General features: G+C 59.2%; 1 protein-coding gene across 21 annotated transcripts in view; it reads left to right on the forward strand.

Moving 5' to 3' along the window:
• Nucleotides 1–24: 24 nt before the first annotated feature.
• The window catches only part of Kcnq2 (potassium voltage-gated channel subfamily Q member 2), a 55,154-nt gene continuing 27,682 nt past the window's right edge, over nt 25–27,496 (forward strand). For 8 of the 21 annotated variants that reach the window (XM_003462801.5, XM_005000378.4, XM_003462803.5 and 5 more), the window contains exons 1-8: nt 28–446; nt 16,305–16,395; nt 17,096–17,222; nt 17,671–17,846; nt 18,824–18,949; nt 21,568–21,678; nt 22,345–22,440; nt 26,832–26,926. In XM_003462801.5, coding sequence (XP_003462849.1) covers nt 151–446; nt 16,305–16,395; nt 17,096–17,222; nt 17,671–17,846; nt 18,824–18,949; nt 21,568–21,678; nt 22,345–22,440; nt 26,832–26,926 — 1,118 coding nt within the window. In that variant the 5' untranslated portion in view covers nt 28–150. Of the gene's footprint in view, nt 447–16,304; nt 16,396–17,095; nt 17,223–17,670; nt 17,847–18,823; nt 18,950–21,567; nt 21,679–22,344; nt 22,441–26,831; nt 26,927–27,496 lie in introns of all 21 variants that reach the window. The other 13 variants (XM_005000377.3, XM_023561955.2, XM_063248021.1 and 10 more) reach the window with 2 other exon arrangements.

Below are 27,496 nucleotides of genomic sequence, written 5' to 3' on the forward strand. Positions count from 1 at the left end.
GCGCGCGGCCGGCCGGGCAGGAGCGCGGAGCCGCCGCCGCTGCGCCTGGGCCATGCGGCTCCAGGGCCGGGGGCCTGGGCTGGGGCCCGCGCCGCCCCCCTCGCGCCGCCCTCGCTGAGCCCGCGTCCGGCCAGGGCGCCGCCCGGCACCATGGTGCAGAAGTCGCGCAACGGCGGCGTGTACCCCGGCCCGAGCGGGGAGAAGAAGCTCAAGGTGGGGTTCGTGGGGCTGGACCCCGGCGCGCCCGACTCCACCCGCGACGGCGCGCTGCTCATCGCCGGCTCCGAGGCCCCCAAGCGCGGCAGCATCCTGAGCAAGCCGCGCGCGGGCGGCGCGGGCGCCGGGAAGCCCCCCAAGCGCAACGCCTTCTACCGCAAGCTGCAGAATTTCCTGTACAACGTGCTGGAGCGGCCCCGCGGCTGGGCGTTCATCTACCACGCCTACGTGTGAGTGGCCGGGGGCGCGGCGGCCCGGGGCTGCGTCAGGGACCGTCCCCGGCCAGCAGAGCGCGCAGACCGGAGCGCGGCTCCTACCCCATCTGGAAGGCGCTCTGGGATCCGGGGCTCGGGGTGGGGGGCCCGACGGCGTTGCAGCAGCCCCTCCCCCGCAGCCCGACCCAAGCCCCCTCCCCCGCAGCCCGAGCAGCTCCTCCCGGCGGCCCGCGGCGCAGAACAAAGGGCCGGCGGCGAGGGAGGGCTGCGCAGCCAGCCGGGGTCTGCGCTCTTTGCGCGCCTCTGCGCTGGGCGCCCCCGACCCGGGGCTGGCCGCTGTTCGCCCTCCTCCCAACTTCACGCTCTCCCTTCGAGCTTCTGGGCTGCTAAAATGGGGGAGGGAGTCCCCTCCCCAGCCCTGGTCGAGGCCGCTGCGGGTTCTGCCCTGTGCGTGTCCGAACCCATCGCTGCCTGGACCTGAATCTGCTCACCGCTGCGCCTACCGCAGCTTCGACCCGTCTCTGCTGCTGCCAGCGGCCCCTGTCGTTCTGGGCCCTTGACTCCCTCCTGCAGATGAAGTGGGGAGCAGGGGCTGCTGCTGCCTTAGGACCGACAGCCCTGGGCCTCCAAAAGGGCAGCGCTCTTCCCAGGCCTGGCGGGCAGCCACCATGTTCGTGTTCACATCGGTGTCAGCGTGTGATAGCACATGAGTTGCTGCATGTGACTGCGTGTGCAAGTGTGAGTGTGTGCACAGCCTTCCGGTGTGGGGTGCTTTGCTCCCATCCCAGCTGAGCATGGCTGCAGGAAGAGAGCGGAGACTCAGCCATTTTGTGTGAAAGAGGCATTTTGGGATGGGAGCCTGGAACGATTGTGGGAAAGTACCCAGACAGGTGCTCGCCTGGGCTGTGAGGGGCATGTGGCCTGGGGTGGGACTGGTGGTATGGGGCCAGGGGACAGGACTGAGGGGAAAAGCCCCATGGCGGGGGCTTCCCGGGCTGTGCTGGTGCTGCCAGGGAACAGTCGGGACTGGCAACCCCGCCTCCCCAGGGAGGTGAATCTGGCTTTCCCAGGTGGCTCAGGGGTCTAGGGGCTGCATGTTGCTGCCTGAGTCTCAGAAGAGCCTGTGTGTCCTCAGTGGTCCTCTGGCAGCCTCTACCTCCACCCTACTTGTCTGCCTGGCCGGCTAGCTCATGACCTGTGACTTCAGGACCTCGAACAGGACAGAGTTCAGGTTCAGTGGGCTGGGCTGGGAGGGTTCCCTGGGGGAGGAGCCCCGATGGCCCTGTTCCTGGCCTGGGCTGGTCAGCCCTCCAGGGCCGCTGCCTGCCGTCCTGTCTCTTCACCGAGTTGAAGCATCCAGAATGGCAGCAGGGTGTGTGGGGACCCTGGCACCTTCAGACTCTGCTTCTGCACCCCCTGGACGTGCCTGCCTGAGGGTGGGACCTCACCGTGGAAGCAGCTGACCAGCAGCCTGCCTCAGGCCTCTCTCCTTGGCTTTCTGAAACTCCAGCTCCCTGGCAGGAGTAGCTGTGGGGAGATGGCACCACTCTACCCTGGAGCTTTCTTGTGTTGGGTGAGGGTAGGCATCTGGGAGCTGACTTTGGCTCAGTCAGGTTCCTTGGAAGACCTTCTTTTTTCATCAGTAAAGTGGGCACAGCTGCCCCCTACCCCTGGGGATGTGTGAAGACTAGTTGAGAAAGTGTCCAGCCCTTCCAGGTACCCAGTGGCCCACTGTGCATGGTAATACAGCTCATACAGCTGTTGTCACTCATCAGGTCCCCAGGTCCCCAGGGACCTTCTAAGCCTAGCTGCCATCCAGCTCCAGAGACTGGGTGGCCTGAGCTTCCTGAATTTGACTGGCCCATGTATCCCATTGGCCCAGTGTGCACTGACCCATGTTATGCATCGGGCCCCATTTGGCTTGTTCACTGAATAACAAGGAAGATTGAGTCTCTCCCTGGGTCCCAGGACAGCAAGTAGAGGACAGGGCCTGGGCACAGAATGGATGGGAGTCCTGTGTCTGGGCAGTGCTGGGCCCATCTGGGCCACCCTCCCGTCTTCCTGAGAGGTTGATCTCTGCCAGCCTCTCAGCGATTCCTCCTGGATCCCTGAGGGACAGCTGCTGTCCACGGTCAGGAGAAGTGTGTCTGCCCCATAACAGGGTTTGATGAGCAAGGTCAGCCAGGCCCACTGACCACAGGGCCTTGTGACACAGCCTAGTGGAGTCAGGACCATTGCACACTGCCTGTGAGCATTCTTGGAGGAGCCCCGAGCAGTGGGGGCGGACCCACCTGGGATGCTGCCTGGGCAGAGCCTGCTTGACCTCTCAGCTCTCCCCACGCCAGTGGGCCACAGGAAGGGCTTTAGGGCTGGCAGATAGGGCTGCTTCTGGGAGCCCCCTGGGGGTGACCCCTGGGGGGCCTCTGCCAACCTGAGCCGGCAGGCTGGCTGGTCTCGTGCTGCCCACTGTCCATGGAGCTGGGCAGTCTCAGCAGAGGCCTCCATGTGGCTCAGCAGCAGAGGGAACAGGATGGGGAATGAGGTCTCAGATGTGCCTGTTTTGTGCTGGCCTTGTTTACTTACTGCCAACCTGCCAGAGTGGTGTAATGGGGAAACAGAGGCTGAGAAAGTTTGTCCCGAATAAGCAGACAGGGCCTTTGCTTCAGAGGTGAGAACCTGGAGGTGCAGATGGTTTGCCTTTCCAGCATCTCTTCTGCTGAGTGGCCAGGAGGTGAGAGCAAGTAAAGTAGGCCAGCTGGAAAATCTGGGCTTGAGGACTGTGCACCCGGGGGCATGTCACTGGCCAGGCCATGTGGATGGTCTCCAAGGCCCCTCCATCCCTATGGGCGCAGCTGCCCCGTGGAGACCTCTGAGTTTGCAGGGCCTGGGCCAGGTGAAGGGAGAGCCAGGTGGGGCCTTGCCTCAGGCTCACAGTTGGCCCTGGATAACCTAGCTGGCTGGAATCCAGGCTGCCCAGGGCCCTTCCCACAGCCTCGTGTTTAGCCCTGAGGCATGGTATGGAGCTGTGTCTCTGCCTTGGCCAGCTGCTCTCAGGGGCAAGTGGTCCACACCACAGGAAGGTGAGATGGCCACTGGTAGTGCCGTAGGACTAGGCACGCCAGAGGGGAGGAGGCTGAGTTGCTGAATGGCTCAGCTTCCTGCAGGCCAGGCCTTCCTGCAGCCCTCCCACGGAGGGAGGGAGATGTCTATCGATTGAGCAGTTGGAGAATCTTATGGAAATTTCCCAAAAGGTGAAATGCCTTGGGGAGTTGCGGTTTCTAGGGAAACCTGGATTGGGGGGTGTCGGTGCTGGACTTCTCCAACTTCCCCAGCCTCCTCACAGGATTTCTAACCCTCACCAATAATTTAAAGTGGAATTACTGTGAAGGATGGAGCACTTTGAATCACTCTGTCTGATTACTCGTGGAGTAAATTTCAACATTTTTGTTGCTGCAAGGCAATAAAACAAATTAACAGGCAGGCAAGAAGCTCTCTGGACCGCTTCACAGAGTAGAGAGCAGAAAACCTCAGCTTTGTAGGGTTCCACGCAAGTCTGTGCAGAGAAGCAGGAGGACACACTCTGTGGCCAGCGGCCTGGAGGCCCCTGACGTGCACCCTGGGGGCCCTGGGGACCCCGATGCTGGCTGTATGGCGAGAGATCAATCCCAGTTCTGAACGTGCTGCACCTGGGGAGCTTTGAAGGGCTGTGACCGTGTCCCAGCCTGAGGACCAAGGCTCATGATGGACAGGGTGTGCTCTCTCTTTTTCCAGTTCGTTTTAGCTGGTGAACTGGCCTGCAGACTGGTTAATGTATGTGCTTCTGTTGGCCACCACATGGCTGAGGGTATCCACGTAGCACGCCTCCTGGAGCCTGTGCTCAGGGCGACTGAGCACCTGAAAGCACGAGGCTGACCTGGGCCTGGCCTGGGAGGGTGGGCGTCCCTCCCTCTGCTTCTGAGGAGTGCTGAGCTGGCCACCTGTCCGGGCATCAGGTTGGGACAGCAGGTCCACCGCATACTGTTGCGTTGAGTCCAGGGAAATGTGCATCTCCAGGACTATGGGGATCAAATTCAAGACTTCACGCTTGCCAAGCAGGCACTTGTACTGCTGAGCTACACCCTTGGCCCAGACCGTGGGCTCTTTAGGGGACTTCGTGGAGTCTTCTCAGATTGGGCCTTGGACTTGGCCATGCCACGGCTGGGCTGCTGCAGGAAGGGTGGAGGGGCTCTGGGCTGGACCTGGACTCTGCTCATACACTGTTAAAGGCTCAGGTCAGAGCAGAAGGCCCCCATTAGGGTGGCCAGTGCTGGGGCCAAGGCTGGCAGCTGCTGCCCCTTCATGAGGGGAAGCTGAGGAGGGAGTTGGTGCCCGTGGTGAGGGAGCTAGCCTCATGTCTGTGTGGTTACCATCATCTCCCGGGCAGACAGACTAGTGTATGGCATTCTGAGTACGTAAATGTGGCCTGCCTTGGAGGTAGAAGTGGCTGGGTGGGATGTGTGGGCGGAGGGCAGAGGCAGCCTATTCCCCACCAGGGCTTACCCACCTGTACCTCTAGCTGCTAGCTGTGTGCTTCAGTGGGTGTTACTGCAGAGATGGGTGGAGGCCTTGAGTCCCCTCGTGGGAAGGAGCCAGGGATCTGGCTGGCCCTCCTGCTTTGTGGCCAGCTCTGCGGTCCTGAATGTGGTTGGTGTGTCTGGTCATGTTAGGATTAAGGTACCCAGAACTTGCTGTGGGCTGAGGGTCATGGGCTCTATCTCTGTGATCGCTGGGATCATTGCCGAGTTTAGCAGAGTGAGAGGCTTCGTCCTGGGCTGAGAGGGACAATGGTGTCTCTCGGCTGCCTGACCCTCAGCCAGGCCATTGACAGATTCCCTGTCCCATCTTCGAGAGGCTGAGCCTCAATGGTTCTCTGGGCTGTTGCTCACCAAGAGGTCGTGTGCCTAAACCTGAGCTCAGGTTCTGAGCTTGTAGTCGTGAGGTCAGAAGCCTCTGTGAGTTTGTCTGGAGGAGCCAGCTACACAGCTGCCAGCTCTTGTCCTGGGTGGAGGGCTTGTCTGGAAGACCAGCGGCACACATTCAGCATTCTTGAGGTGGGCCTGGAGGAGAGGAACAATTCCACCTCAGAAATGACGTCGCGGACAGCTTTCAGTAGTGGGCTCCTCAGAACCATGTGAGAACCGCTGCGTATGCCTGTGGGTATCTGTGGCCCTCTTGGGCTGGGTGCGTCCAGCCCAATGACTTGGCTCTGACAGTTTGGGGAGGCTGTGCCCACCTTGGCACTGGCGGAGCATGGGGACCTTCCAAGTGCAACCACTTCCCTCTGCTCCCCTCTGCTCGGTGGTAGCACAGCCCGGCTTTCTAAACAGTTTACTGATGGCGCTGGGACATTCTTAGGTGCCACAACCCGCTGTGGCTGGAGATGCCACGCACATGTGCCCCTGGGCACCTTCAGCCTGGCTCCCCTGGCTGGGGACCCACGCACAGCAGGCTCTGATGGCTGCTGTCTTCTGTTCTCAGCTCTTCGATAAGACTCTGGAGGCGTGTCAGAAGTGGGCAGGTACAGAGCTTTACGTGGGGTTCCGTGGCACTGCCGTGTCACTGCTGGGGCTGGGGTCTTGGAAGAAGGTTCTGAGCTGGGCTGAGAACGGCTCCGCACTGTTCGGACACCCAGAGTGCCCAGGACCTCGGCTTTGGGGCAGGACAGGGGTGATAAGTGTCCTCAGGCAGTTTGCCTTCCTTTGCCATTTTCCTCCAGGTGCTGCTGGAGGTCAGGTCAGGGGCCTGAGAGGAGGAGACTTGCCCGGGACTGAAGGGGTGTGAGCAGCTGCAGAGCACTGTCTTCTGTCCTGGGGCTGGGTGGCCACCCTAGGGCACCAGGAAGCTTTGGTGTCCCTGGCCGAGGCTGTCTGGAGTGCCCCCGAGTGCTCCCCACTGTGCGGCAGTTGGCTGAAGGGAGGGGCTGCCGGTGGGCAGAGCCAGGGCTTTTCTAGCAGTTTCTTGCAGAGGAAGTGAGGACTTGGAACGAGAGGCAGAATGTGCCCCAGGTTGGTTGTCACTGGGCTTTGCTGGTTACCCATCTGGAGCAGAGTTAGCTCTTTATGGATTCCTGGGACTAATTTTGTAATGTCTCGGATGTTCTCACAAGAGTTGGTTGGGATCCGTGTCTGCAGAGACCTCTGGGTGGGAGCTGCTCTGGAGGGAGCTCAGGGCTGCCCTGGCTGCGGGAAGGCCCTGCTGGTAGAGGGCTGTGCCCTGGCCTCGGGCCTGGCCGGTCTAGTCTTTCTCCCTATGAGCCCATGGCCCTGACCTGTACTGGAGACTTTGTAACTTGAAGCTGTTCCTGTTTAGGGTGAGGAGGACAAGACTGAATTCTTCTCGGGCCCCAGGTTTTGAGGGTAGCAGTGAAAAGCTTCAGGAAGCAAGAACAGAGTGCACAGTTTTGAAAGTGGGTTTCAGAGGGACTGAATAAAAGAGCCACTGGTAGGCACACCCTGCTGCGCACGTGGGCTGAGTCTGTGCAGCCTCGGCCTGGCAGGGGGCTGGCTTGGGCACAGAGGGACACTCGGGGGCTCAGAGTCTGCTTGTCCACAGAGACAGGGGGCTGGGGGCATGGCAGTTTCACTGTGTCGATGGGGCCAGGACTCAGCCGTGTCTCCGAGGAGGCAGACCAGAGAAGTGAGGCTCAGCTGGGGCCACAGCAGGTTCCGGGGGTTCCCTTGTAGCCAGGTAGTTTATTAGGACCAGGAGCAGGGCACTGGCCCTTTCACTTCTCCTTCCAGAGCAGATCAGGTTCACAGGAAACAACCAAGCACACGCAGAGAGGCAGGCCGAGGCGATGCTGGCGGGTGGACGCCGTGTCCGGGAGCGTGCCCGCTCTGACCAGTCTTCCCCCCATGGTTGGCTGGGGTTCTGTTTCCTTTCCCTTCCGGACATGCCCTGGGTACACGTTGCCTTATGTGCTGTGCGTGGCTTTGTGCTGCCACCTGCCCGGGCTGTCCAGACATTGCCCAGCCCTACGTGTGGGGCAGTGCCAGGCCCTCTTCGGGGACTGTCACCCTGATGTATTTATTGTGAGGTGCCTGTGGAGGTCCTTGGGGATGGACCCCGAGGCTGTCTTGGATTTTATCACTGTGAGTAGCACTTGCATGAGGGTCCAGCAGATGTCTTCCCACAGGGATATCCAGGTCTGGTTACTGTGATGTCTTCATCCTGAGCGGGGTTTTCCTGGGTCAGACATGGGGAGGCCCTGGTGCTTGTGGGGAACTGACTGTCCAGGTCAGGGGGTGGGACTGGGGCCGGGAAGGAGGAGGAGGGCGTGGCTGGCTCTGGGGCACTGCCCAAGGTCCTGATCATGAGCCTGCGGTGGCACCTTCAGGTAGCTGAGCCCCACCCCTCACCCAACAGTGTGTGTGTGTGTGTGTGTGTGTGTGTGTGTGTGTGTGTGCGCGTGTGCGCATGTGGGTGGGGGCTCGCCTTACCTCTGCTAATGGCAGGGACGGGGTCAGCGTTTGGGGGGCTGCCCAGAAGATGCAGGGGCCTCGAGACGCACGGCAGGCCTCATGCTTCCAGGGTCAGGGTCCGAGCAGCCTCTTGCTGATTCTCCTTGGAGTGGCATTGAGTCTAGCGTGTGGAGGAAGGTGAGGGTGGGGCTGCGGCAGTAGGCAGGAGCATGCATAGCTTCGCTCTGTCTTACAGAGATGCTGGGCAATGGCTATTACCCGTTTCTCATTACAAAAATAACCGTGCCCGTTTCGGGGAAGTGGGAGAATGCCGGAGAGCCTGAGGAGCAGCGCTGTGCTTCCTGACTGATTGCAGCCGCTCTGTCCTGTGCTTGTCTGGCTCTTGCCTTTCCCCGTGTGGTATTTGCTTTGTGGGGTTTCCTGGGATTCGCTGCCAGTGGGCTGGCCTGTCTGGGAGTTTAAGGTGTGTCATGCCCCGGGGTTGCTGTCATTGGGAACACTGTTTTGAGGGCCTCTGACTGTGATAGCGTGCAGGTGTCCTCGGGTGTATCCTGCGCAGGTGGCCCGGGTGGGCTGTACCACACACTCCACATCTGCTTGCTGTGTGAGTAGGGGATGGAGTGGCCCTGTCCCTGGCAGCCTCATCCAGTGCACTGGGTGACCAGGGGTGTAAGTCAGAAAGGTGTGCGGTCCCGTCTGTGGGGCGAGCCCTCCGCGGCTGGAGGCAGGCAGTGCTGTGGAGGTGGCCAAGACAGTGTGCGCTGTGTTGGGCTGTCCCACTTGAGTTTCCTGCTTCAGAACTGCAATGACTGAGCGGTGTCCCCCCACCCTGGAGCAGCCTGGCCTTGCTCTTGTAGGAGCTGAAGTGAAGTTATCTACTGTGGAGAGTGAGCAGAACCACAATGATTGGTGTCTTCCTGGTGATGTGCAGCTGCCAGCTCTCTTGGAACATTGTCACCCCATAAGGACGCTGTCCCCACTAGTGGGCACCCCATGTTTTCCCTGCTCCTGGCTCTTCCTGTCTCAGTGGTGTGCTTGTTTTGGGCCTTTGAGACGAGTGAGTCCCAGGCCTCGGCCCTGCCAGGTTCTCACCATTGGTTTGGTCCCTTCGAGGTGTATCTGTGCTGCAGGGCATGGAGCCTCTGTCCTCTCTGGCTCTGTGAGGGCCACATATGGACACCAATGGCCATTTGTGTGTGTCCACCTTTCGGTCACTGTGGGCAGAGGAGCCATGATCGTTGGTGTCTGTGTCTGTGTGGACATGGCCTTGTTTCTAACATGCTGCATTGCCTGCAGAGGTACAGATGTGGCCAGGCACCCAGGGGCAGGCTGTGCCCCTTCTGTGCTCAGGACCAAACAGGTCTGTCCTCCTGTCATGGTCACCTTCTTGTCCTGGCTTCTGTTCTAAGAGTGAGCTCTTGGCTGGGTCCTGGGTTGGGGACTGCAAGCCTGGGGAGAGGCCAGGGTTAGGATGGTGGGCCCAGGCTGCAGCATCAGCCAGAAAGGGAGGGGGTTCCCAACCAGCCCTGCCCAGCGCCTTTGGCTCTGTGTCCAGCACCTGTGGTGACTAATGGGAGTAAATTAGCAGCCAGAGCTACTGTCTCTAGGGATCTCAGGCAGCATATGCCGAGTCCAGAGACTGTGCGTGAGCCGCCTTCCTGTGGCCAAACAGCAGGCCTCCCACTGGGCCTGGAGCCCCCTGTGGCCCCTGCCTCCCAGTGCCAGCCCTTCCTAGGAGGCTGTAGTTGCTAAAGCAGCACTAGGGGTGGTGCTTCTTGGAAGCTGAGAGCTCTGGGACCCTTGGGCTTCTGATGGGGTGGGAGAGGACCTCGATCTCCAGCACCTCTGAAGCCCTGCTGACCTGGAGAGAGTCAGTACCGGCCATCGCGGGGTCAGTGGGGGCATTGAGGGGCACCCCTGAGAGAACAGGGTTGGGTGGGGAGCTGAGGCCATTTGTGCGGGATGCCCTGAATGCTGAGCCAGCAGCTGGCCTTCTTAGGCTTGGGGCCTCTGAGCTGTGGCCTGTCAGATGATGAGCATCTGGTGGGGATAAGGCAGACCAGGCTCTTGTGGGCAGCTGTGTGACTTCCCAGGACTACAGGCACAGTGGGTTCCTCCTAGTGGGGCAGTGGGCTGTGGTGTGATGGGAGGGGTCCTGGATGGCGCACAGCCTCTGCCCCACCAGCCCGGTGGACCAAGGAGTGCCCCTCGAATGCCGGCTGTGGCTAGAGCAGCTGCCAGCACTCTTGCTGACCTCCAGTCTTCAGATTGGAAGAGGCAGCAGTACTGGCAGCAGGGCAGTTCATTAGGGGTGAAATTAGATTCCGGGTGCAGCGTTGGCTGCAGTCTGATGGATGAGGCGGGTGGCGTCCTGGGGGACCCTTCTGTGTCTGTCGGGGGGATGTCCTTGGGCCTCACCTGGGCTGCTCACAGTCCTGGGGCCCCAGCTGCTGGCCCTCAGCACCAAGGAGGGTGTAGCCTTATTGGAACAGGCACCAGTCTGGAGGGGCAGACTCTGTCCGCAGGGGACACTGTTTGGCAGAGGCTGTGCAGTAGCTGAATCCCTTGTGGACTGTGCTGAGTTGCTTTAGAGCCTCTGATTTCGCATCTATAGAATGGGGGTGGGGCATCTTCCTGCTTGTAGGGTTGTTATGGGTCCAATGACACAGATATGCTGAGGGCAGCCGGCAGGGGCTGGAGAGCACAGCAGGATGCTGTGACAGTTGGTCCCTGCATTGAGACTGAAGAGCCTGGCGGGAGCACCAGTCATCACAGTGGGCGTCAGGGGGCTCCTCTGCTCCCACTGCCACGAGTGAGGGGATTGGGATGCAGTGCAGTGGCTCGGCCATGTTTTTCCAGAAGTGAAATATTCCCTGCACTCTGATTCAAGGGTCAGGAGGGCCCTCCCTCGGGTGCAGGGACCCACATATGGGTGGTGCACACATGTGTGACCTCCCTCTCAGTGCTTGTCCTCTGCCTGTGCCCCTCCCCCATACCCCCACCGTCACTTCCCGATGGCTCCTCCTTTGTGCTCAGGCCACTTGAAAAAGGACCCTGGGTGTGCCTAGGGCTCAGGCGTCCCTGACATGGCCCTGGAGCCCAGTGAGGTCCTCACTGTACAGGGTGCATAGTCTGTGCTCTGAACCCTAGAGAGGCCTGGTCCTTCTTTGTGGCTGTGTGTGATTTGGGTCCCAACATGCATGGGAGTTTGGGGTGATGCCAGGCAGCCTGATTCTCACGCTTGGGCCGAGCAGCCTGGGCTGTCTGAGGTCCCCGCCTTCTCCCTGTCCTGGCCCTGGGAATTGGGCTGGGAACCAGCTGCTTGTGATGCTGGTCTCCTTGGCAACCACTGCCAGGGAGGGAAGTGTCCTAAGGTTGAATCTGTTAGCATAATTACACTTGAAACCCCTTGTGCTGTAATTCTGGCTGCAGGAAGATCAGCCATCCTCCTCTCAGAGGCCTCTTCTCTCTGACCCTGGGAGGCCTGGCCAGTTCCTGGGTTGTGGGTTTGGGAAAGGCCTCCCTTCTCCTGCCAGGAGCTCCCTGACCTTGACTTGCAGGTAGGGCTGGGGAGATGTGTCCAGCTCAGGGCGGAGTCCCCAGCATGTACCTCTGGGAGCTGTGAGCTCCTGTTGTTACTCAGCCCCATCTGATCAAGTAGAGTGCCCGCTTCCAAGACAGAGCGGGGCGGGGGGGGGGTCCAAGGTCAGGGACGGGAGAAGATTCTGGGCCCTCTGAGCACACAGGTAGCTGAGCCTCAGCGGGAAAGGCAAAGATGCCCTGGCCTCAACGGCTCCCGTGTGCACCAGGAGCTGGACCTCAGCACAGCAGGAAGATGGCATGGGACAGGGCCCGGAGGACCCCCTCTCAGTGACCCCCAACAGGCTTTGTTCCCATATCCTCTGGCTTAGCCTGAAGGGGCTAAGAGCCTGAGGGCATCTGTCTACCACCTCATTCCTGTGCCAGCTGGGGCTCGGGGCTGGACCCCATGAAGTGTCCCATGTCACTGAGCACCAGGAGGCCAGAGGGCCAGGGCAGTGGGGGACAGAGGCAGGAAGTGGCAGAGTCACACCAGACTCAGAGCTGCAGGGTCCCCCAGTCTAAACTGCCTTGGATGTGGGTCGTGGGGTGGGTGCCACTGTGGGCTGCGTAGGTAAGCACCATTGCTGACTGGGCCGTGACTCTCTCCTCGGAGTGCCCTCACCAGACACTGCCCTTTCCTCAGGAATCTGGGCTTCCCGAGGAGGAGCTGGCATTTACAACCTACCCAGTGCTGCGTTCTCTCCTGGGGCCTCCAGCACTGGTGCTTGGGTCAACTCCTCCGTCCTGGACAAAAACTTCCTTGTGGGGAGGGGGCCTGAGCCTGCTGCCTTCCTGGTCAAGCCGGGGCACTGCACGTCTGGGTCACTGACTCTGGGAAGGGCTGCAGCTCTGCTGAGTGGCCCCTCACGTTTGTATGCCCCCAGGGTCTCTGGAATGTGCTGGATACCTGGGCCGAGCCTTTTAGGAGCAGGGCTAAGAGGGCCTGATCTCAGGCACACAGACTCGCTCTTCCTGGCTTTGAGGGATGTTTTAGAGTGTGAGGAGCTGGCCTCTCTGTACAGCGTGGAACCTGTGGAGCTGTCCCTGACCTGCCCTGATTTTTCGTCTGGACTCCACCTGGGCCTCCCCATGGGCTCTTCCATTAGCTATCCCTCTCCAGGGGCTCCCTGCCCCTTGGGCTCCTGGGGACCCTGGGCTCCCACCTGGCTCTGTTGCTGCCCTGTGATAGAGACTCCTTCAGTGCCTCTTCTGTACCTCTTCTGGCACCCAAGCCACAGGGGCTGACCTGGGACCCAGGAGACACCACCAGGCAAGCAGGATCACTCGCAGAAGTCACACAAGATGTCTGTGCATTTTTTAAAAGGCTCAGTGAATTGAATAAATTGGCTAATGAGCAAAGGAAATTAATTGCAGTTTTGAAATGTGACCATTCCTTTGCGTGTCCTGTCTGCCAGGCGGCCTTGCTGCAGCCTTTGCTGCCTGCTGCCACGCCTCCACCCAGGATCTGGGAAGTTCGGGGACGCTGTCTGGAGCTGTCCACTGACCATGGGTGGGAAGGGGTGTCCCCTGGCCAGTGCATCTGGCTGAGGGTCAGTCACGGGTGCGGGGGCGGCAGGCAGGGCCGTGCACTGTTGCTGGCCTCCTGGACTTGGGACCAGGTTCTTGGTGGTGGTGGCAGACCCTGTCCTGAACACCAGCGGGGGCCAGCTTTCGCTATGACCATGGACAAGGTCCCCAGAGCCTCATCGGAGAGAACTGAGGAGCTGGTCGAGGGTCAGTGCATTGCCTTTTGGATAAGGCTTGTCCTCTGCAGCCCTTGGGCTCTGGGCAGCTTCACACACTATGCCTGGATTTTTCCTGCACATGGCCTGGCCTGCTGGGATCTGCCTCTGAGCCTACACACCCCGTGCCACACCCTGGCCAGGGTGCGTTCCTGGCACATGGGCCAGGCAGGGCCCAGTGTCCTCGATGGCCTGCGACATCAGCCAGCCACGGTAGGCCACCCTACCTTTCTGCTCAATGCTGGCCAGGCAGTGAGCAAACTGGGTGGATGGAGACCCAGCCCGGAAACCTGTCTCCTCACTGCCCCCCGGGCTGGATATCGATGGGTGTTCTCTCCTGAGTGCTAAATGGGGGGGGGGGCAGGGCGGTGCTGGCTTGGTCCTGTCCAAGGCCCCTGCCTGTGATGGTCAGTTTCTGTGTCATCTGGGCCTTGGTGCCCCCTGGGTCCCACATCTGTGTAGGTGTTGCTGTGTTTTCAATAGTGGTGACATTTAGCAGACAGTCCTCCGTAAAGTCAGTCCATGGAGAGGAATGGACAGCAAGACATTCCAAAGGAGACCAGCACTTTATGTGGGCCTGTGAGATGGGTGAGGGACATGGCACAGGCACTGGGCCGCGTGGGTCCTGAGGGGCAGGCATTGTCTGCTGGGTTTAGGTGGCCACCAGTGACAGCACGGGATGGGCATGCACTGTGCCCGTCCTGTGTGTCAGGCACCACCCCAGTGATCTCCTGAATCACTGGCACTCCTGTCTTGGTTTAGGGATACGGAGGCTGGGTGTGGGAGCCCAGGGTGGGGTGCTGCCTCACAAGAGCCTCCTCATGGGCAAGGGGGACCGGCCTTGGAGTCCCAGGGTGAAACTGGCATCTCCCAGACTCATGCTGATGCTGGTCCCCTGTGAGGAGCTGGCCAGGGACTGTGTGGGGCTGGAGGTGAACCCAGGGCCTCCACGATACTGGTGCTTACCACTGAGCTGCACTCCCAGCCCTAAGGGCTCTCGTACAGGAACACAGAGGCTCTGGAGGTGGGTGGTCTTCCACCAGCCAGCACCACAGACCAAGGATCAGCTTCTCCCTTTTGACCCAAGGGTGCTTATGCCACATTCGGCGTGGCTTGTCTGCACCGGGAGGAGCCAGGGCCAGCAGAGGAAGTGACCACAGTAGCGTGGTGGTGAGTCAGAGCCCTCAGAGCAGGGCCCACCCCTGTCATTTAGCAGATTACAGCCTGCTGAGGTCAGGGCTCTTTTGTTCACCAAGGACAGGAAACAAATCTGAAGTGTTTAAGAAATGGGCTTTTGTCACCTGGCAGTCCATGGGGCTCCAGGTGCTCCATTTTTGTGTCTTTTCGCTTCTTTTCCTCCCCTTCACTGCTGTCTCCTCCTTGTATCTGGCCAGAGAGGCCCTGACCCTGACAGTTGCACACCCTGGTTGGCTGGGCCTTGTGCCCTTCCCTTCTGGAAAGGGCAGTGAGGGATGAGGGTGGGTTCCTCATTGGCGCTAGGGTGGGCAGCACACATAGCCTACTTGGTGTCAGCAGTGTGGTGACAAGCCGTCTGGGTGGGGGACTCCCCAGGACCGGGAGTGGCAGTGGGTGTCTGAGGGGGTCCCTCAGGCCAGCCAGTAAAGAGGAGCAGGGGATGGGGCTGGGGTGCAGGGGACCTGGAAGGAGAGTTCACGTGGAGGGCACCTGACCCCCAGGACGGTGTTGGGTGGGCTCATGAGGTGGGTGCCTGTGGCGGCAGAGGCAGGGTTTGTGGGTGGGCACGAGAGTCCCAGGCTGGACGGAGTAGCTCAGCGGGGTGGACACAGGCCAGCTGGGCATAGTGAGGCAGCTAGCACTTTGCTTGGGGTCCCCTGACGCAGCTCTTGGCTCTTCTGGGTCACTGTCTGAATGGGAGGCCCCCAGAGCCCATCACTCATTGGCTGACGAAGGTGTCCCTTCCCTGAAGGCCGTGGCTGGACAATTTAAGAAAGCACGTGAGCCTGGAACCACTGCCTTCTAAGCAGCCCCTGCTGATGGTCCCTCCCACACCTACAGCCGCGCCGCCACCCAGGGCTCCAGGACAGGAGTGTGTGAGGCAGCCAGAGACCCCATGTGTGACTCCTTTGGTCGCACTTTATCAGGGCCACTCAGGTGCCCTTGCCAGGGCCCGTGCGGCATCCGGCCTCTGTCTCAGCCTGTAGGGGGAGCCCGTGCGAGGTCAGATCCGAAAATCTCGGACCAGAATGCAGAGGGAGGCAGAGAACAGGTGCAGGAGGGAGGGAGCCACCCTGGGTGGTCAGGAAGGCCCACATGGGCCTGGACCATCGAGGGTGGCTCTTCGGTGACACAGTCGTTGGGCCTGCACCTGGCACCAAAGCGTGAGATGTATTCTTGTTTCCACAGTAGGAACTGAGTTAATCATGTTGTTGTCCACATCCGCCTCTGTCAGAGGAAGTTGTGCCGCCAGGAAAGGGCACAGAGCACGTGAGAGGGTTTTGTTGATCAGGAAGGGTCAGGTGCTAAGTGGCAGGGGAAGGGTAAAGGTATTAATTACACTGGAAAACCTGGGGTGTTGAGGACGAGACCCTGAACTTACCAGCAAGGAAAAATGGAACCACTTTGAGCTTCCTGGCAGACAGGGCAAAGTTAGAGAGGAGACAATCTTGAGAAATTCTTGTTGAGCATAGAATTTCATTAGAAACGTGTTGTGCTTCTGAAAAGCTTCGAGAGGAGATGGCCGGAAAAGGACGGACGCGTTTTCAGGGCCTTCCAGACGCAGCCCTGCAGATTGGCTCCTTTCCTTGCTTTGTCTGTAGGCAGACGCTGCAGTTCCCTTTTACTCCGCATGCCTTTCCCAGTACACGAGGGTATGGGCGGGGCGGGGGGCAAAGTCGTGCTTGGGCTGTTTGGAGAGAAGCTTTCGAGACGTAGTGACCCGGTCATCCCAGGGGTGATGCCTGGAGGTCCTGGGGCCTCGGCAGCACGGATCGCATCCCCTCTGCACTGCCCACCGGGGCCTCTGGTCCACGCTGCTTGTCACTGTGGTGGGGTGGGAGCAGTGTCCTGTGTGCCTGGCTGCTGACCGCGTCTCCACCGCTGCCCTCTAGGTTCCTGCTGGTCTTCTCCTGCCTTGTGCTGTCTGTGTTTTCCACCATCAAGGAGTACGAGAAGAGCTCGGAGGGCGCCCTCTACATCCTGGTGAGCCTGGCGCGCTGGCAGACAGGCAGGCAGGCAGGCGGGTGGTGGAGGGCCAGGACTGCCGGGCCCCACTGGTTTCCACCCTCTCTGGCCCTGGGATGGTGGAGCACCTGCAGGGCACTCTTCCCGCACCTCCCAATCACTGGAGCCTGAGGACCCTGGTGGTGCCTCCCCCACAGGGCTGCGGGGTGTCCCTGGCGGAACAGCATGGGTGCGCGGGCGGCTGAGGGGCCGTGACAGTCACAGCAGCCCTGCAGCGGGGCAGGGGTGGGTGCCATGGCAACAGGAGTGTCATTTCTGTGGTACGGTTGGTAATGGGGAGGACCGGAATGTACCACCCCCACTCGGTCCCTCCCTGCCTGAGCTCTGGGTAGAAGGTGGGCTCCCTGTCCGACCCTGAGGCACGCTGGATGTGGCTCTCTGCCCCAATTTGGATAGGGGACTCCTACCTTCTCGGATGGGGAGATGGAGACAACGGCCCCATTGTGGTTCCGGGCCCAGACAACTTGTGGCTGCAGGGGCCCTGGAAGGTCCAGATGTGTGTCCCAAGGGGCTGGAGTTCTGCTGCTTGGCTAGGTCGAGGTGGGACACTGTGGCTGTCAGGCTAAGCTTGCAGTCCCCAAGGGGCTTCAGGGCACCTGTGGCGGTCCAGTGGTCCACACCCCCCCACCCCCAAGCCTTATGGTGGCCTCCTCTGTAGGAAATTGTGACCATCGTGGTGTTTGGTGTGGAGTACTTTGTCCGGATCTGGGCTGCAGGCTGCTGCTGCCGGTACCGTGGCTGGCGAGGGCGGCTGAAGTTTGCCCGGAAGCCGTTCTGTGTGATTGGTGAGGCTAATGGGAATTGGCAGAGTGGGTAGGGGCAGGGCCACAGAGCAGGGCAGGGGCAGGGCAGCAGAGCAGGGCAGGGGCTGTGGAGTGGGCAGGGGTGGGGGCAGGGGCAGTGGAGCAGGGCAGGGGCGGGGGCAGTGGAGACAGCAGGATAGGGCGGCCAGGAGAAGCTGGTGCTGGCTTTGTTGGCCATGCAGGCTGAGCCAGATGCGGGCCGTGTCCTTCTGGAAGTTTCTGCTCACCTCTTTCTCAGGTGGCAGCCATGGTCAGTGTGGCCCAGATGGGAGGAGGTGCGGGTCAGACTGGGCAGTGGCTTCTTTTCCCCCTGGGTGCTTTGCAGGCACTCAGGGCCTCCTGTCCATCCTTGGGGTGGCGGTAGGGAGGGGTGTCCAGTCCCGCCCTGCAGCCCAGGATGGGTGGCCTGAGCTCTGGCTGCCTCCCGCAGACATCATGGTGCTTATCGCCTCCATCGCCGTCCTGGCCGCTGGCTCCCAAGGCAACGTTTTCGCCACGTCCGCTCTCCGCAGCTTGCGGTTCTTGCAGATACTGCGGATGATCCGCATGGATCGGAGAGGAGGCACATGGAAGCTGCTGGGCTCTGTGGTCTATGCCCACAGCAAGGTGAGCAGGCCCGGGCAGCAAGGCTCCTGCCCAGTTCTGAGGGTGCTATTTGCCTGGCTCCCTGCTGCCCGAGCTCCTTTGCATATCCTGGCTGGGGGGGCAGGGGCAGGACTGAGAAGCCCAGACTGAGTCTGTGGAGTTGAGTGGGCATCATGCCTTTCTTCCTGGGTTTCTTTGTGACTCGACCCATCTTTGCCGTCTGTCCCTGGAAAGCTTTTCTGCAGTGGAGCAGGTTTGCTCTGTGGTTGGGTGTCTCCTTTCCTGGTTTTGAGGGCCTGGATCAATATACTGCCCGAATCACCTGCCCGGATGTTGTTCAAGCTGTGGCTATGGCAGCTGGGTCTGGGGTACCCATGGGGTGGCCATGGCTGTGTACACTCTGTGTCCCAGAGGTCCTAGGCCCCCTAGGGCCATGACTCAGTTGCGCCAGGCTGGGTGGTGAAGGTGGTTTGTGTGTGAGTGACTCATTTGCCCGAATGACCTCCTTCCTGTTTTCTGACCTGCTGAGACCCTGAGGGGTTTCCGCCATGATGGCTTTGGGGCAGGATTGGGACCTCCTGGTTGCAGCTCCCCCGTCCCTCCCTGGATGCTGGAGGTACTGGTGTGCCAAGGCCAGATCTCTTTCTGGAGCTACCTCCCCAGGGTCCCATTTCCTTTATCCTCAGGGCTGCTGGTTGCTGGGCCAATACTCCTGAGACCTGGGTATGTGTAGGCATGCTGAGCTGGTGGTCAGTGGCCACCCTGGTCTCAGGTCTGCTGTGCACAGGGGTGGGCCTCTGTGGCCGGACCTCAGTGCAGCAGCTGTCCCTCCCTGCCCTGTGGTGTGAGTCTTCCCAATGAGTGCACGCAGGGCTGAGCTTCTGCTGGCCTCAGAAGGGAAGCTCTGGTCCCAAGGCCCCAGAGATGCAGGGCCCTGGGACTGGACACTGTCCAGCTGGCTCTGAGTATGGCAGTGACGTGGTCCATCTGCCTTGCAGGAGCTGGTCACTGCCTGGTACATTGGCTTCCTCTGCCTCATTCTGGCCTCGTTTCTGGTGTACTTGGCAGAGAAAGGAGAGAACGACCACTTCGACACCTACGCAGATGCACTCTGGTGGGGCCTGGTGAGTCCTAGTCACGGGGTGACGATTGCTTCCCTGAGGATGCCAGCTTTTCTCTCTGCTTCCTCATCCTGCCCAAGGTCCTGAGCCCCTCTGGGCCTGCGGGGAAGGCCCAGCTGCTTCTTCCGGTTTAGCTGGATGGACATGTCTTTTGGCAGCCACCTGCTGGCTGCCCATGGTCATGACAGCATGTGGAGGTGGCTGCTGAGGCTGGTCGGACCCTGGGTGTGCCTGTGGGGCTAGAGGAGGACGGTGAGGCTCCTGCCTCCCCAGTGACCACCCCTCTCTCCAAGTCATGTTCACCTGGCATTGTGAGAAGGGAAGACAAGAGGCAGGGTCCCCAAGAGCAGTAGCAGGGGGACTTGTCAGGGGTTCCTGGTTCAGGGGGTCTGACCCCCATGACCTTGCACCTGTGCACATATGGAGGAGCAGCTGGGGACTTGGCTCTCTGTCCCCGGGACAAGCTGCCACCCCTGGGGTCACCTGTTTCTGGACCAGCACCCTGTTTGCATTTCCTGTGGCGGGGGCTGGGGGAGTACAAAGGGACACTGCCTGTGGCCTACCTGGGGACCTGGAGCCCAGAATGATGGCCCTGCCCACAGCTGCCCCCTTGGTCCTCTGCTGCCCAATACCTGAGCTGCCCTGGCCTTGCACCCGAGGTTCCCCGTGCCTGGCTCTGCCTGGCCTCCTTGAAGGTCCCTCTCTTGTGGCCTGTACCCTTGGTGAACAGTTTGGAGGACCCCACTCCTGCTGGGGCGGGGGTGGGTGTCACATCCCTGATATCCTGTGTGCTCAGATGTCTGGAGACCAGGCTGGGCCCTGAGGCCCACAGATCATCCCCTGGCTCCTCCTCAATTCCCTGGGTACTCATGCAGGCAGGTGTGTGGTGCAGGCTGTTCCCTTGGGAGTCCCTGAACACCTGGCTATGTGGCCTTAGTTGTCAGGAAAAGGGACAGGCTCCTCTCTCAGGAGAGAAACCCCACTTCTCTAGGATGGAGACAGAGGTCAGATGGGTACCAGTGGTTTCATCTGTGGCTATGAGGCCTGGAATTCTGTATCCTCTGCCCCTACCAGGATGGTCAGGAGTGAAGCAGGACAGGGTGGGCAGTGTTGAGTGTGTGTGGAGTTCAGGTCGGGGCAGAGCTACCTGGACCTCTGACTGTCCACAGGTATCCAGGCTCGGCCAGAGGGCTGGCTCAGCACAGGTGTCCTGAGCTGTGACCAGCTGGCCCTGCTTGGGGAAGTGGCCTGTCCTCCCCCCAGCTTTCAAAAGCTACACATTTTAAACTGGCAGTTCCCCAAGTCCAGCCCCTGGTCCTCCCCTCTGGTTCCCTCCTGACTGACGCCGTGCCTTTCCCGTACCCACTCCCTACTCCCTGATGGCTGGTTCAGGCCAGGGACAGAGTGAGGCCCCCTCGGCCTTTTTCCTGCTTCACAGCCCCAACCTGCTCTTACCCGCCCCCTCCCCCAGCCTCACCTTGAGAGCAGGGCCGGTGGCCACTGAGAAATGCTTCCACAGGCCTTGGGTGTACACTGTCCACTGTCTGCCCAGCTGCCATCTACCTGTTTTCCTGGCCTTTCCTGCACCCACTCTGCTTGAGGGGGGGTCTCTGGTCTCCACCCACCCCGTAGTCCTGGCCTGAGCCTGTTACCTGTGGCCAGGAGGTAGCCGTCCACTGTCCTTGTTCGCTGTCCAGCTCCTGTCCCCCTCCCCCCGGTGCAGGGCACCCCTGTCAGTGCACACACAGCAGGCCTTGTGCCAGGTGCCCACAATCCCCCCAAGATGGGCAGTCTTTCCCTCTGCCCAAGACTTTATGCCCCACAGCTTGATCCAGTCGCTTGTCCTGGGCTTCTGGTAGGAGGCCTGTCTGGTCTTGGTCAGCCAGGGCTGTAGGGACCTTTGTGCCCCTTCTACATCATTGTCAAGTTTGCTGACACATCCCTCCACCCGCCCTTTGTATGCCCAGGTACTTGGTCAGGGTGCTGCTGTGGCCCTTGGGCACGGAGGGTGGCTTGTCCTGGCTCTGCCCTTCCCTGGCCTCCCCTGCAGGACCCTTCCTCCAGACCTCACCTGTCCCACCCCTGCCAACCTCTTCCTCCAGTCCCTGCCCCTGAGGCACCTCCTGCAGGGTTCCTGACATCGGAGACTCCCTGCCATGACCACGCCCCTTTATGACTCCGCCCCTCATGGTCCCGCCCACTGCCGCTGCTTCTCTTTTGACTGATGGGTCCCAGTGTACTGCACTCCTCCAGGGATGTGGGGTGGTGAGAGTTCTCTCCTTGCTCCTGCACAGTAGCTGTGGGGTTTGCCTTTGGGTGTGAAACGTGATCCAAGCCTCAGTGACCTCCTCCCCACCTGTGTGGAGAGGAGATTTGTTGGGGCTTTGGTGGGCCTGTGTGGCGAAGAGTAGTGATGCTGACTCTGACCTCCCTCAGCCCACCAGGAGCATTCCGGCCTCTGCGTGGCCGAGGCCTAGTGGCTGGCCCATCCGTCTGCCCTCAGGGGTGTTAAAAGAGCCCCTCCAGGAGCCTGCAGGGCTGGCCAGGAGGATCTGGCTCAAGGCTGTGGACCTCCATCCAGCCACTGCAGTCTGGCTAAGCGGCCTGCCACTGTCCCGCAGATCACCCTGACCACCATTGGCTACGGGGACAAGTACCCCCAGACCTGGAACGGGAGGCTCCTGGCAGCAACCTTCACCCTCATCGGAGTCTCCTTCTTCGCTCTTCCTGCGGTATGCCCTGGGCCACCTCCCTGCTTGAGGGGACAGGGTCTCTCCAGCTGTCCTCGGGACCTTCTGCCCTTGGAACAACCCAGGACAGGAGTAGGGTCACTGCAGATCCACGGTCCTGGGGAAGGCCCTTTCACTGGACCAGACTGGGGCGCCTGGCCTGGAAGCCTGTGACCCTGAGCTGCAGCTTCTCCACCAGGTCCCAGGCTGTGGCTTCTCCCCAGCTGTCCTGGTCCCTTGGTTCCTCCTGTCAGCTGACCCTGAGCAACGGGGTCCTCCTGACCAAGAGCAGTGCTGTGATGACCCAGTACCTCATCCAGGGCTCTGCAAGACCAGAGATTCGTCCCAGGCAGAAGAGGATGGGGCTGTGCTGATCCTTAGCTGTCAGCAGAGGCAGAGGGTGGCTTGAGTGGGCATGGCAGGGACAGATCGGGAAGTAGGGCTCCCCTTTGGGTTCACTGGGGGTACTGCCATGCCTCCTGCAAGCCAGAGGCGTCTGTGATCCCAGATCCAAGGGTGTCCCTTAGACTCTCTGGTGATGAGGGATTGAAGAGGTGGAACGGTGCCTGAGATATGCGGGCGAGGGGGGCAGGGTGAGGGTCATGGGCTGGCCCTGATGGGATGGGGGCAGTGGGTCTCTGTGCATGGTCTGACCTCAGCGACTTGCAGGGCATTTTGGGGTCTGGTTTTGCCCTGAAAGTCCAAGAGCAGCATCGGCAGAAGCACTTTGAGAAAAGGCGGAACCCAGCAGCGGGCCTGATCCAGGTCAGTCCCGAAGGCCCTGGGGGAGCAGGGGCGCCCCGTTCCAGCCCAGCCCGTCTCAGAGTGGCGCCTGCTTGGCTTTGGCCTGAGGAAGCCTCTCCCTGTGGTTGGGCTCCTGGCTTTTGTCCCTCTGCAGGCTCACCCGGGGGAGCAAGGACTTCTCAGTCAGTGTCATTTCTGACACCCGACACTGCACAGCAGCTGGGCGGGCCTCCTCCTGTCCGGTCCCTGGCACACTGGCGTCTGGGAGGCAGGTGTTCTGGAAGGTCCTCACCTAGGCAGTGAGTTGTGCCCAAGCTGAGGACCCTGCATCCTGCCAGAGCAAGGCCAGTGGCGAGTGCACTGTGGGCACCTGAACATGTGCGCAGAAAGTGGATTCCTCCAAGCCTCGAGCTGCTAGGGGAGATGGCCCCCTGGAGCCGGCCCCTCCTCTCCTGCCATTTTGCATTTTACTTTATTTTGTTTATTTATTAATTTTGAGACAGGGTCTCATTGTGTAGGTCAGGCTGGCTTCCTCCTGCCTCAGCTTCCCAAGTGCTCGGGTAATAGGCATGTACCACACCTGGCTGTCCTGTCTTTTTAAAGATGTAACTCTCATGGTCTTGGCCATTGGTCTAGCTGCTTTGCGTGTGTGTGCGTGTGTGTGTGTGTGTGTGTGTGTGCACTTACCTTTTACCGTAAAAACTGCAAGCAATTATTTTTTGTAATAGTAAGAGTAGGGAGGAGGAGGAGGGGGAGGGGGAGAGGGAGGGGGGAGGAGGAGGGGGAGGAGGTGGTTCCACAATCTCAGTCGACTATGACAATTGCAAGAGTGACCCCTGTACATGCGCTAAAAGGGTTAAACCAAGTGGGGAAGAGCAGCAGTGCCTGCTCCCCGTCCTCATCCTTGATAGTGGCCTTGTAGCCTGTCTGAGAAGCAGCTCCCCTCTGCCTGTCTGCCCATGGGTGTCTGGGAAGCCCTGCCGTGCTAGGACACAGGCAGCATCTCCCACTCGGCTTTGAGACGTCTGTGGCCTGCGTCTGATGAGCAGTGGCTGTTGGGTCTGCAGCAGACAGGCTGAGGAGAGGCTCCCTCCGCAGAGGGGAGCTGATCTGCCCAGTGCAGGAGCCAGAGTTGCAGCTGGCAGTGACCCTGGCAGCCCTACTGGCACATGAAGGGTGGCGGAAGCACTGTTTCCTCCCCCTTCTCCCCTGCTTCTGTTTGTCTCTCTCTGTCTGAGGCTCTGCTCTCTCTGAGGTGGCCTAGGCTGGCTTTGAACTTGCAGCGGTCTTCCTGCCTCAGCCTCTTGAGTGCTGGTACTGCTTTCTGAGAGGTCCACAGCCGTGGAGTGGTTCTGGCTTCCAGAAAAGAGGAGACCTGGGGGGAAGCCAGGGGATACCAGGCCCCAGAGGGGATACATCTGAAGACTTGATCTGATTCGTGCAGCCTTAACGAAAACTGATCTGCAGATTCATTACCAACTGTATCATAAGCCCAGTGCCCTTTTTCAAAAACTGAAATGGAAAAACTGATTGTAAGATTTATATCAGATTGCAGTGGACTCTGAATAACCGAAACAATCTTGAAACAGAAGAACAAAGTGGGAGCACTCACTCTTACTGATTGCAAACTCAGTACAAAGGAGCACTCATCAAAACAGTGGCTTTTACATAAGGGTGGACATAAGGACCCATGGCATGGAAACTCCACTCGTGTGTCTGTAGTGAAGTGGATTTTTGATAAATTGTACAACTGGATACCTGTGTTGAAAAGAATGAAGTGTGAGCCCTTACCTCAGACCATATACAAAAATTAACTAAAAAGGGACAAAGAGTCTAATAAAAGTTAAAACTACAAAAATTCTGTAGAAAAAAATAAGCTGCATGATCTTCACACTCAAAGTACAAGCCATAAGATAAAAACTGAATTATCAACAAGATTAAAAACCTGTGTATCAAGTTTTTACTTTGAAGAGAGTGAAAAGACAAACTATGAATGCAGAAGATACTGGAATCAGATGTGATAAGAGTTTTTATCCAGGATAAAAGAATAACTCACACTTCAACAGAAACAAAAATCCTGAAGGATTATTGGGCGAAGCAGTTGCTGTCTGTCCCGGAGGCCAGTCGGCTTAGGGAACCCTGCTCTCGTGCTCCATGTAGGTGATTAAGGAAATGCAAGTCGCCGGTGTGAGGCGACGCCCTGCACGTCTCCCCGGTGCTACTCGTGTTTTGAGATGGGAAACACATGTTGGTGGGGGTATGAAGCGCTCCCTCATTTGCTGCCAGCAGGACGTGAAACAGTGCAGCCTCTCTGGAGCTGCCCGAATGTTCCTCGGAGAGCTGGACCTGAGTCATCGCCTTGCCCAACAATTCCACTTCTGCGTGTAGACCCCAAACGTGAGAAGAGGGCCCACCCGAAGGCTCACGCTCAGAGGACCGCAGCCACACTGGTGATGTCGGCCAAGAAGTAGATGTGACTCAGTGTCCATCAGTGGGCGTGCAGGTAATCAGAATAGGACGAATTGGGACCGTGGGGCACCATTCAGTTATAAACGGGGTGATCAAAGCTGGATACGTGCCCCGGCTGGGGTGAACTCAGCTGGAGGAGCCTGCGGGGAAAGACCACACGTGATCCTGCTGATGGGAAGATCCGAAGAAGGAGATCCTGGAGACCACCCCACATTGTGGTGGCCAAGGTCTGGGGAAGGAGAGAGAGGGACTGATGACTGAATGTGCTGACAGGGTTCTCTTGGGAGTGGTGAGGTCATGGAATTAGCTGGGCACAGTGGTGCATACCCATAATGCCCACTACTCTGGAGACTGAGGCAGGAGGATAACAAGGTGGAGTGCAGCCTGGGAGACTTAGCGAGACTTTGTCTCAAAAAATGTTTTGAAAAAGGACTGAGGATGTAGGTTAGTGCAGAGGTCTTGGGTTCAATCCCTAGTGGTTAAAAAAAAAGTGGAATCAGCTGGCATGGCTTACACTTGGTCTCTGCTAATTGGGAAACTGAAATAGGAGGGTTGCACGTTCCAGGTCAGTTTAGGAACTTAGTGAAACCTGGCTCAGGAAATGATGAAGAACAAGAAGGGTTGGGGGCAGCTCAGTGGTCAGCGCTGAGTTCAGATCCCTGTACCACAGAACAAGATGAATGTTGTGGTCAGGGGTTGCAAGAACAATTACACACAAGACACGGGCTTCATAGCATTATTTTATGACGCTCGCTTGGTTAACTACAAGAGTGCAGGAAACCTGTCCACAACACTAAAGACCTAGGAAATGTGGCTGAGGGCCTGACTCCTACAGCAGGGTCCCGAATGAGTCCAGCTGAAGATGTAGAGTCCATGTTAATGACGCATGCAAGTCTGTTTCGTGGATCTGCTCTGGGAAGGCCCAGAGGTCCGCAGTGGAAGCTGGAAAGTGTGCCAGCGGGGTGAAGGAGCTGTGCCAGCAGGCTGAGGGTTCTGACTGGAGCCTAGAAGTGACTCTCAAAATAAGAACCAGGGCTGCTTTGAAAAGTACTGCAGTCATCCTTAGTGACAATGGGGTCCTGAGCTCCTCCGATGATGAAAACAATTGAGTACCTATCAAGAAGCCATTGTGACAAACCTGGAGATTAAACAGCACACATCTTCCCCTCCGGAGTGAGGAAGTGATGCTCAAAGTGAGGACCAGAGCCCCCGCAAAGTGAACCGCAGCCTCGCTCAGACACAAGGTCTGAGCTTCTCCAGTGGTAACAGCCAAATTCTATCGGGAGCCAGCATGACCAGCTCTCCAGGAGAACCAGTGGCTCAAACAGCAACACTTAGAGAAACCCACAACGCCTTGCTCTTCTCCACATCTCTTTTTATGCTGGCAACTTTCCGCAGATGGGCTGTCCACACTCGTCACCATGCTGATTCAGTTCAGCTAATGTTACGTTGACCGCCAGGTTTTAATCTGTAAATGGAGTTAAACAGTGGTGGTGGTCACACTCAGTGGATGTGTAGTTTGCAGTGGCTGAAATGGCGATTTTATGTTATGTATATTTCATCACACACAAGGTATGGGGAACAGAAAGAAGTCCAGGCCACTGGACATCAGTCTAAATGACAGACTCAAGACACCCACTGCTGGCCTGGGGAAGAGTCCCTGGAGGGCTCCAGGCCTGGAGCAAGAGGATGAGACCCCACCTCACCCTCCCAGGCCGCACGGGACCTGGGTACACACCCTCTTAGAAGTGTGGAGGGCAGGGAGGTAACTGCAGGGCCCCCAGATCAGGTGCTGAGCGCCTGGCCAGCTTTGGGGTGTGGTCCTGCTGCCCCTTCCCTGAGGGTAAACTGAGGCTGTGGTGTGGAAACAGCAGGGGTGAAGTTCTGTTGATGGCGGAGTGTCAAAGGGCGCCGCCTGCTGACCCCCCGCCTCTCCTCTGCAGTCCGCCTGGAGATTCTACGCCACCAACCTGTCGCGCACGGACCTGCACTCCACCTGGCAGTACTATGAGCGCACGGTCACGGTGCCCATGTACAGGTACCGCCGCGCCCAGCCCGCCGCCCGCCCAGCACATCGATTCTCTGTTGTTAATTTCCATTTGTTCTTGAACCCCTTTTCTGTTGTTCATTAGTTTTGGTTCACTGAGTTTTGTTTCTCTTTTTCTTTAAAGTGTATTTTTCAAAAACATTTTGTGTGTGATTTATTTTCCAGTATTAATTTTGTCCTTTGTTTGGTAGTGTCGCGGCTTTGGTTTTTCACCTCCATCCCGCCCTTGCTTCCTGTCCTTAACTGGGTGTGTTGTGTGGAGAACCCCCCACCCCCATAGGCCAGTGCCTTGCAGAGCTGCTCCCGCCCCAGGCCTCTGCCCGCCTGGCTTCTGGCTCTCAAGGGGAGTGGGGAGCTCTGCCCAGCGAGGGCTGGGGCCAGGTGTGGGGGAAGGAAAGTGACCCCGACCCCAGCAAGGCAGTGCCCGCCCCAGCAAGACCAAGTGCAGGACCAACCCAGTGCTGGCCCGGAAGTTCTCCAGCAGTCGGGAAGGTAGCGCGGGGTGCCCCGGGGTCAGTGGGCAGAGGGCCTGGCAGCCGCTCGCTCAGGTGTACGGATGAA

Source organism: Cavia porcellus, unplaced genomic scaffold, assembly GCF_034190915.1.
Source record: "Cavia porcellus strain 051 isolate PalLab524CR breed Dunkin Hartley unplaced genomic scaffold, mCavPor4.1 scaffold_5, whole genome shotgun sequence".
In the NCBI taxonomy this organism is placed as follows: Eukaryota; Metazoa; Chordata; class Mammalia; order Rodentia; family Caviidae; genus Cavia; species Cavia porcellus.